The following is a 10,866-nucleotide window of genomic DNA, read 5'->3' as shown; positions in this document are numbered from 1 at the left end:
TTGGAATAAACCAGAAAAATCAGAAGATTTCTTTAAAATTCAAAGTAATTTTTAAATAAGATTTAATTTGAGAAACCAATCTATTTTACGTCCTTCATTTGTTGTAATTTTTATACAACTTGTGCTTTATCATTAAAATTAAATTAATATGATAAAGTTAATTCTCCTTTTTTGTATACTGAAAATTTATATTCATGATCATATTAAAATCTATGCCAGAATCAAAATGTAAATCACAAATTACTTTTGATTCAATATGTTTTTGAGAAGCGAAAAACCATATTATGTCATCATGATTAACCCTTTCTAAGGCCGTGGTAAGTATAATTACTCCCAATTTTTAAAGTCCATGGGGAACTGTTTTACCAATTTTAATTTAGGTTTCCATTTGTTAGTAATTTCAGCTTTCTTGCAGTGCGTTTGAATAAAATTGGTTACTATTTGTTAGTTTAAGAAAACGTATATAAGTTATAAAATACATAATTCCTTCTGAAGTTTGTAGTATTTATAAAATTTATTTTATAAATAACTAAAAGTAAAACTCAATAAGTTTCAAATAGGTCATGATAAATATACTTACCAAAAAATAAAAAATAATAATAATATTAAAATTTAGATTAATTTTTTATAAGCTAAATGGGTTATTCTTTCTTGCATCAATTACTATTCTTATATCAATTTCAATTCCAGAAATACTTTAATTTACCTTTACTAGAAATAAATGGCTCATTAAAGGGTTAATATGTATCTATAAAATGTCCTGCTCAGCATTAATGAATTTAAAGGAGTAAAATGACAAAATTAATTAATTAAATTTTAATACACTTTTTTAAAAATTCGTTTCCGATTGATAAATCATTTTTCGTTATCTAATTTGTTGGTGTGAATGTAATAGTTAAATCATAGTCGTCCTAAGCAATGGAAATAATAATAAATAATTTAGATAAATTACAATATTAAAATACTACAACTTATTTTAAAATACTAGATCGGATAAAGTTTATGACTTAGAATTGGCTTGTCCCCCCAGTCAAAAAGAAGTTGGCACGCCACTGATGAGTCCACTGGTCAGCACAGGACGACTGTTTGCGTCTCGGCTTGCTTGTGATTCTGACTGTCTCTGTGTGATATATATCGGAATTTCTTGATTCTAGTGAAAGGTAAGTTCTATTTTATTCGTTTTATTTTATTTTACTCAAATTTAAAAGAAGAAAAGAATTCCTTTATGCATATTTTTCGTAATGTAGCTCCGTTCAAACTGTGGACCTTTGACTAATTTTAGTGGTTCTTCGCCCTTCCTATTAAAAATATAAAGAAATGTTATTTAAAATAATATTGAAACCAAAAGGCTCCTAAAACATTTAAGTAACTCTCTAAAAACGTTTCTGCAATTTTCTATATGTTTTTTTTTTCTCTTCAATTACCTGATGTCTTGAATGACACATTTTTGAAACCAAACTGTTCAGTTTTTCAATAGAAAGAAATTTATGGATTTAGAGTTTTGATTTTTATTCTCAATATTTAAATTTTTAATTGAAATTTTTAGTCGTTAAACTTTATTGTTTTTTTAATATTTTGTTTTGACTATATATATAATCGTACCTTCGAAGTAGTTTTAATTTCTAAAATGACATGGTTTGAATCAAAACTGTTTTCATAAGTAAAGTTTATAAATTTCTTTACAAAAAGAATGATGAATATATTTTAACACTTTTTCAAAGTTTCTTTGTTATTTCGAAATTCTCAAACTGTCTTTATAAAATTTAACATAGTTTTCTTTTTTGGCAAAAAACATATTATCAAAGCAATTATTCAAACTAAACTAAATCTTTTCGAAGAAAAAAACAATATTTTTAAAAGTATTCTATCCAAGTGATTTCATTATTTGTTTTTTTGTATGTGAATTTGAACGGAAGCAAAGGCGCCAGTAATACTGAAATATAAATAAGGCAAGATGATAATTATAGTAAAATCAAAAACGCGGAAATTATTTTTATTTGTGGATTATACGCAGATGAGTTTCTGTTATCACCCCTGAAATAACCCACAAAATATCGGCGATTTTTTTTAACCCTTTAAAATTTATATATGTAAGAGCCGACAATGATTAGAAAACCCAAAAATTTTGACTCGTAAAATAAAAAAAATAATGAGAAAGTGCGATTTTATTTAGTTTCAATGCTTTAGATTAGATAGTATTCAAGATTTTTGCAATTACTCCTACAAATTTATTTTTAAAATTTTTAAATTGCAGATTAGATTTGTAACATTTTGTGGTGAAGGAAATGTCTAAATGGTATGATAATGTTAAGAGTTATCATTAGTATGAACAATTTTCAGGCGATTTTCTTAGGTTTTTTTTTAGATTTTTCTATACAAGAATTTTACAAATTTGTAAAATTCTTCGAATCCCTCTAAAGTTGTTATATTTGTCTTAATGTTATAAGTAATTTCCTTGAATATAAGGCAAATGTTGATATTTGCCTTGATGCATCTTAGTAATTTTATAATTCTAACGAGCTATATAAATTAAGAAGTTTTCCTTTTTTCAGAAAATTATGGATATACGAAAGTTCTTTACCCCGCAAAACGAAAGACCAGCAAAAAGGGTTAGATTAGAAGAAAACAATCCCCCTCAAGAAATTTCGGCTGACATAGATGCTCTACCCAAAGCTCAAACAACTGATTTGATTCAACAACCGTCCACATCAGGAAGTGTGTCCACGCCGGAGAATATTACAGAGAAATTTGACTTGGGACAATACATAGATAAATCAATAGTATCAGATAGCGAAAGATATGATTTACTAACGAACCAACAAGTGAAATGTTTGGATTATGATTTTAAGAAAGACGTTCCTGAAACTAAGAAGCATAAACGATATTTTCAGAAAAGTTGGCTAACTGTTTATTCATGGTTAGTTTATTCTCCTGAACTCAAAGGTGGGTTATGCAAACATTGCGTTCTTTTCAAAAAAAGTTTGAAAAGAGGATTGTTTGGTGCGTTTATAACCAAAGCACAAAAGGATTACAAACATTTTCACGAGGACGCTAGAGCCCACTCAAAATGTCAGTGGCATATTAATGCTGTAACCGATTCGAAAAACTTTTGTGATGCTGCAGAAATGAAGTCCAAAACTGTATTAGAACAGTTAGATTCTGCTGCATCACAACTAATCCAGGCTAATAGATTAAAACTAGAATCTATTTTAAAAACAATAGTGTTTTGCGGATCCCATAACATACCTTTTCGTGGAAAACTCTCTCATGAAGGAAACTTTGAAGATCTTCTACGTTTCCGTATTGATGCCGGGGATAAGACTCTTGAAAATCACCTCAAATCTCATTCCGGGAAAGCAAAATATACTTCTCACAGAATACAAAATGAATTGATTAGTATTTGTGGTTCAATTATACAAGATCAGATACTGCAGGAGATAAAAAGTTGTCAAGCATTTTCTTTGTTAGTTGATGAAACTGCCGATATCAGCGGTAAAGAGCAGTTGTCTTTGGGGATCAGATACGTGACAGAAAATGAAATTGGCTTTACTGTAAAAGAAGAATTCATGGGTTTTACGGAGCTGGAAAAACTCGATGCGGAAAGTATAACCAACACCATTTTGCTATTTTGTGAGAAATTAGGGCTGGACATGTCCAAGTTAATTGGATTAGGGTTTGATGGCTGCGCCACAATGGCCGGAAAGGATACTGGCGTGCAACAAAGGATACGACAGAAATATCCTAAAGCTATATTCTTTCACTGTGCTTCTCACCGACTAAATTTAGTTGTCAATGACTTGAGTAACCTCGCCGAGGTACGAAACACCATAGGTACAATAAAAACGGTCATTAAATTTTTTAGGGAAAGTGTTATACGGAGGAAAAAAGCACCGAATATTCCAATATTGTGTGAGACAAGATGGACTGAAAAATACAAATGTATTAAACAATTCTCCAAACATTTTTTAATCTTGAAAGAATCTTTAAGCTCTTTAAGTTTTGATGAAAAAGTCAATCAAGAAACAAGATCCCAAGCTCATCAGTTAGACTTAGCAACTTCTTCCGTAGTTTTCGTAATATGCTTAACAATTATTTCTAGATATTCATCATATTTGGAACCGGTAGTCAATAAAATGCAATCAGTTGATTGTGACCTTTATGCAGTACATAGGTATATAAAAAATGATTTGCTGGAAGTTTTTAAAAAACATAGGGCTGAAGCAGACGAGGAATTTGATAAAATTTTTGAAGATGCAGAAAAAACATGTAATGAAATTGATGTGGAAATCAAAATGCCCAGAATAAATAAAAAGCAAATTCACAGGTCAAATATTCCAGCAACTACACCGTTGGAATATTATAGAAAATCTCTTTTCATTCCTTATTTGGATTCTCTTATAATATCCCTTGAAACTAGGTTTTCAGAGTCTAATCAGATTCCAATTAAAGGAATGCATTTTCATCCGAATGTGCTTAAACACACTAACAAAGAAACATTTTTTGAAGCTGTGAAAGACCTTTCAAAGTTTTATGATAATGAGGATTTGGAAAACGAAGCTAGAGTCTGGTTTGACATTTGGCGAAACAAGGAGTTTCACGGGACTTTGTTTGAAAGTCTGTCGGAAACAGAATTTTTTCCATCTATCAAAAATATTTTAATATACTATTTAACAATACCTCCAACAACTTGTACGGTAGAGAGGTCATTTAGCACTCTGAGGCGAGTCAAAACATGGCTAAGAAGTACCATGACTCAAGAACGTTTAAGTAGTTTATGTTTATTGAATGTTCACAAGGATAGAATAAAGGATGTAAATTTAGTTAAATTAGCTATTGATAAGTTTTCAAAAAGCAAAAGAAATGTTCAATTTGCATTTTCAGAAAAAGTTCTGCAATAGAACTGTTGATTAAATTCCATTTCTTTCTGCAATATATTTGTAAATAATGATAACATACTCTTTGTGATAAAAAAAAAGCTAGAAATAAAAATTTTTATTTAATAATTTTTTGTAAAGTTATTTGGTTTTGATCGTAGTAGCATAACATATGATGTAGAACCGAAGAACGTTTCATGCAAGTTTTGAAATTTCGAAATTTGTACTATGCTGTTCAATTGAAATATTATTTTAACTAATCAAGCGGTATTTAATGTTTATATTTATTTTATTTCTAAGTCATTGATAAATGTTGTAAATTTTGGTCTTGATTCCCTGTGAAACACTCGTTTTATACCCCCGATTAAAGATTATATCACTAATAATGTTGTTAAATTATAACTCTTTGATAAGTTTTTACATTATCCATTTAGTGTATTTAAAAAGTTACCACCAATGTGTTGTTGTAATTAATAATGAAACATATGCATATTTGATTAATCATGTATAATTAAAAGCAAAATTAATTAATTATTCAGCGAATTAAATTAAAAATATTTAAATAGATAAAATTTCCTTTCATTAATTTTTTAATTCATTAAGTTATTTGTCGTTTTCTTTCATGAGCCCCCCCCTAAATTCAAACATATGGGCGCCCCTGAATGAGGGTAAAATATTCCTACCAGATCTAGTATTAAAACTAGTTTATTGTTTCTCGTTGTTATTTCCTCGATAATAAATCCTGTCTATCAGAGATTATCATATACCATCGCATGTCATCTTGTAACCTTCATCACATTGGTATAAAATAAGTAGAATTTTATGGGTTTCCTTTGGCGTAAATTGAATTGTTTGCTCATGAAAATGCACTGTTCTGTTATTGCATATGGAAAACAATTCAGATACCTGAGCAAAGTCATATATAATCTGCATAGATCTTTCCCTTTTGTTTCATTAAATTCCTTCTTTCTCTATCCAAGTTGATAGCAACTATTGTAATCAATAACAAAGCTACATAGTCAGTTTCTAACGGTTGACATTTTGTAATTAATAGAGGATGTAAGTATTTTCATATCAAGACAATTAACTTATTTTATGACCATCACATCCAAGAATAAAGTTACATCAAAGAATTTTTTAAACCATTTAAAAAAACTAGTGCTTTAAAGTGGCTTTTAAATTACATTTACAGTTTTCTAATGAAACAAAATCAATATTATTTATTCTGTTAGTCTTTACATTATGTAATCAATTGTTCTTTTACTCAAAAGAAAAAAAAATAATTGAGAATAACATAAAAATTCACTTAAAAAAATTTACTTTACAATAACTAAACAATAAAAAATACATAGATTTATTTCTTTTAAAAATAATTTTGATTTTAAATCGTAAAATCTAATTTTATTGTTAGTGCTATGCATAGAATTATATTTAGCTATTTTTATTAATTTGCTTATTGTTATTGTGTTCAACTTAAAATTTGATTATAAGTATCTTTACTTTGATTTGTTACCTACTTGAAAGATGTTATGATTTATATAGTTTTTGCTGTAATTGTTTAAAAAAACAAGTAATAAATTTAAAAAAAAAATTTGGATTTTGAAAGCTGCAAACATCCTCTTTCCTATATACTATGAATTCAAGCTTTGTTGTGTGCACTTTGGGTACAGTAAAAAAACTGATGCACATTTCATAAAGACCACTAGCGACTATTTGAAATTTTTGTTTAAATATTACTGACTAATTGAAATAAAATGATATAACTGAAATGTGTGTATGCCTTGGACATAATGTTCTGACCGGGCACACAATCCATAAAGGCCAGTAAAGGTTTATTTGAAGTTTGGTTCTATAAATTATTAAATTATATTTGAATTATTATATTACCACAACACCCGACCATGTAGTGAGGAACAGAAAAATGACAAGTTCCTTATCAGAACCAAACTGGTCACAAATGCTAATTACAGATATTTCTGATACATTGATTTTAATGTTTTGAATAAAAATATGTATAAATAAATTACTCAATTTTTTAAATATTGATTCTCAAAGTTTCTTTTTATTTAAATTATTTTCTTTTTAAGAAAAATTCAGTAAAAATCATTAATTTATGATAATAAATTTGTAATTCTCTAATAACACAGTTTTATTCCTATCGTTAAGAGAAAGAATTAGTGGCACAGTAGTGCCAAGTATCTAAGTTATTAGACTTTGGCACTGCTCAAAATAATATTTTGAGTTGACATAGTTATGTTTTAGAACCATATAATGTGTTGTTTTTTTTCCTTTAAGAAATATCATTAAAAGGTTTATCAATGATAAAATAAAAAAAATTTTGTGTCAAAATTATAAAATAAAAGCAAGATGGGAACAGTAGTGATGTGCAATACAAGTATTCTTACTTTTAAGCTGATTTGGGTTCAAAATTCTTGAATCTATAGTCAAAAATTTGCAATGTTTCACTTGTACAGGAAGAATAAGAAATCATACAATCATTCATTTTTATGTGATTTAATAAGTGGGTTTTTAATGTTCAATCTGATAATATTAATTGTAACAGACGATAGCAAAAAATAAACAAGGACAGCACTTTTCTAATGACTTATACAAATGTGAAAAATTCATTAAAAACTGCAATAAACATTTCTAGCAAACTTAACATTTAGCAACCAAAGTTTTCACAAAAAATATTTAACATGTTTAGTGCTTAGTTGGAAATTTACTTTAAATATCTGACTTTAAGTTTGGAGGTAGGAAACGGAAGTGAAACTTTAACTGAAGGAAACGAAAGTGAAACTTTACTGAAGGAAATGTATGAACTAAACCTTTGCTTAACCTTTTAAATATGCAATTGAAAGAAAAAATATTAAAACTTTTTTATCAAGAATAGAGATTAAATAAAAGCAAAAGACACCAATTGAAATGCTTTAAAAAGGTGTGAATGAGAAAATCCCTTTTTTCATATCATTAAAATATAATTAAGAAATTCATGTGCTTTTACATTCTTACAATAAATTCTTTGTTATATGGTCTATAAGTGAAAAAACATTAATATGTGACCCTTCCTACATACAAATTACATAATTATAAAAACAAAACTTTTCATTTAATAAAATTTCAAGCCTCTAAATCTATTTTTTTTCATATTACTTAAATTCCTTGTGTTAACTTATCAGAACTGGATCCTTAATTAGATATTGAGTACATATAAAATTATTGAATCTAAGTTTTTTTACCAATGTGCAACTCTTCTAACTGAATTTTGTATAATGTCTTGATTTCAGTTAGCCTTAAAAAATTGAAAAATAGCTTTAAAAAGTCTCTCAAAAGGCCTCTATAATGTAGCCTAAAAATCCAAATACTGTAATATAAAAAATGTTACAAATATAGAGAAAATGTAATACTTATAATTTTTCTTTTATTTACTAAGTATTATTAATTTATTTTGTTAAAATCTATTTTTATTTTTAAACTAAAAGGGGCATTTAAGTAACTCCTCTCACAAAATTGTATTTGCTTATTTGTCAGCAAATACACGAAGCTTTTAAAATTATGTCATTATATCTAAGTTTTAATTTCAATAAAATATTGTGTGAATGAATAACCTCTTTTTTTAAAATTATTTTATTTACCGACTATATTAAAATAGAGTTATGACCTTAATCATGTCTAACATTCTTTACAGTCACTATTTGTGTTATTTACTTAATGTTATATATATATATATATGTCTTTATGATCAGCAATGTTAAAAATTTTCATTATTGTATTGTATTTTTTTAAAATCTAGTTTAAGTTGAATGAAAATATTAATCACAACTTAATTTGATTTCTATGATAATAAATTAAATTGTTTTAAATTTTATTAACTGTAAATATGAATTTTATCTACTTTTTTGCATTATTTGTATCATATTGCATTTTCTAACGAACATTTACAAATTTGTTACTATTGTATAACATCATCATTTAATCACAAAGTGATGCAGAACAAAATTTTTGCCATAATATTATGTTAAAAATATTTACACTAGCCTTATATCTTCTGACAAACCTTCTTTACTAATTAATGAAACTAAATTATTTTAAAATAATTTAGGTACCTAAAGGTAAAGTTCTGTCAGAAGTATTTGGGATTAATCTGCATTATTTTTAGAATTATTTAAATATCTATTAAATGTTAGTTAAGAAACAATTAGATATTTTTATTTTGAAATCAACTCTATCAAGGGTTTTATTATGTTAAGATAAATACAGTTTCTTAAATATCCAAGTTTTTTTCTCCTATGTTTTTGTCAGACATAGTTTCTAGAACTGTTTAACTTTATTATTTAATGTATGCAATAATGTAAGATTTTAACTTGAGTTTGATGCTCAATCAATAGCAATAGTTAGATGCTCTATCAATTCAAAGACTGCATTCTGCCTTTGTGTGAATTACACCTGCAAATCGTATGACTTTTAAAGTTTAAAAAGTGAGACCTTTAAACTTTATTTTTATTTAAATATTTCATTAAAAAACTTATTTTACGGCAACAAGTAAGTTTAATTGAATTTTAGTCAGTTGGGGACTATCTTGTTTAATACAGCATAGTTAACTGTTTTTAATTCTCCATTTCAATTTATCATCATTTTTGTGATCAGCGTTACAGTTTTAAAAGTTAGCATGTAAAATAAATATATATTTTATCTAATCTTTCACAGAATATTTTTACAATTTGTTTCAATTTGTACAAATTCATTAAGATAATGTTTTTGATGAAAGATAATAATTTTTTTTAAGCTTCATCCATTGGTCTTAATTTTTATTATCTGAAATTTACAGCAATGGCTGAGTTATCAAACAAACTGAGGTATAATTATGGAGGACAGTGACAGGCCCACACACAGTTACTGATTGATGGTTAAAAGCTTGTGTGGGATTGAAAGGCAAAATTGTGTGTCACCACATTGACACCATTATGCTTTTGGTCACAAAATTAAGGGGCCTTCACCACCCCTTGACCAATAATAGGTTGCTGCAGAAATGCTTTGATTTAACATTAAAGTGTAGGGAATCTATTGTAGAATTTTGAAGTATTACTTTGATTTTTGATTTCTTCATTAATTTTACATATATGTGCCTCTTAATTTCAAGCATTAGTTTTTGAAAAGGAAAAAAAAAATATTATTTTTCAAAAATATTTTAAGGCTCATATAAATTTTTTTTTCGTTTCCAGTTCATTGGGATAGAACTGTAAAGAAATTGTTACATAAAATGGAAAAAAATGTCATAAGGAATGCTGAAATTTGAATTTTCAACGAACAGTTTTAAAAATAAAGTTTGCTTTTATAGTATGATATGCTTTTTATTTGTTTACTTTTTAAATAAACTGTGATATAATACAATAAAAATAAACTGGGAAATTAATTACTCTTTAAGTTAATTTTTTTACACTGTTTGAAAACATATAAATTTTTTTTATTTCCCCTTTGCATGTAGATATTTAATATGATATTCTATATTTATAATACTTTATTATTCTATAATGTTATGTTAACTTTTATGTTAACCTTTGTATATTGGGATAAACTCTGTATGTTAAATTATAATTTATAAGATATACGTGTTCATGTCTGGAATTGCTTGTGTATGTGGTTTATAAACAAAACATTTTCCTGGAAACTTTTTACAGAGATTTATACCTACTGCTTTTTCTTTTTTCTTTTAAGAATAACTTTTATAATATTTTCTTTTTCAATGCATGCTTTCATTAATGTTTGAAATTTTTCATCAAGATTTTATTATATATAAATATAATAATAATTAATTATAGGTTGCATATCATTTTTACATCTGGCTGGAGCCTGGAAACTTTGTACAGAGATTTATAACTACTCTTTTTTCTTTTCTTTTTTTATTTTTACTTTTATAATATTTTATTTTTCAGTGCATGCTTTTATTAATGTTTGAAATTTTTCATCATTGATTGTATTATAAATAAATATA

At 26.7% G+C, this 10,866-nt stretch overlaps 1 protein-coding gene across 1 annotated transcript; it reads left to right on the top strand.

The window, feature by feature from the left end:
* Positions 1–758: 758 nt before the first annotated feature.
* Positions 759–5,003, top strand: LOC147806761 (52 kDa repressor of the inhibitor of the protein kinase-like). Its single transcript, XM_087167148.1, has 2 exons — positions 759–1,160; positions 2,553–5,003. Exon 2 carries the CDS (start codon positions 2,559–2,561, stop codon positions 4,896–4,898), a length of 2,340 nt encoding a protein of 779 aa, XP_087023274.1. The 5' UTR covers positions 759–1,160; positions 2,553–2,558; the 3' UTR covers positions 4,899–5,003.
* Positions 5,004–10,866: the final 5,863 nt, after the last annotated feature.

Source organism: Parasteatoda tepidariorum, chromosome 7, assembly GCF_982258835.1.
Source record: "Parasteatoda tepidariorum strain Cologne lab strain chromosome 7, Ptep-v5.0, whole genome shotgun sequence".
Lineage (NCBI taxonomy): Eukaryota > Metazoa > Arthropoda > Arachnida > Araneae > Theridiidae > Parasteatoda > Parasteatoda tepidariorum.
The sequence above is the reverse complement of the archived record's forward strand: the minus strand, read 5'-3'. Positions and strand labels throughout refer to the sequence as shown.

Coding starts and splice junctions, on each gene's coding strand:
- LOC147806761 (XM_087167148.1), top strand. CDS start 2,559: ATGGATATACGAAAGTTCTTTACCCCGCAAAACGAAAGACCAGCAAAA.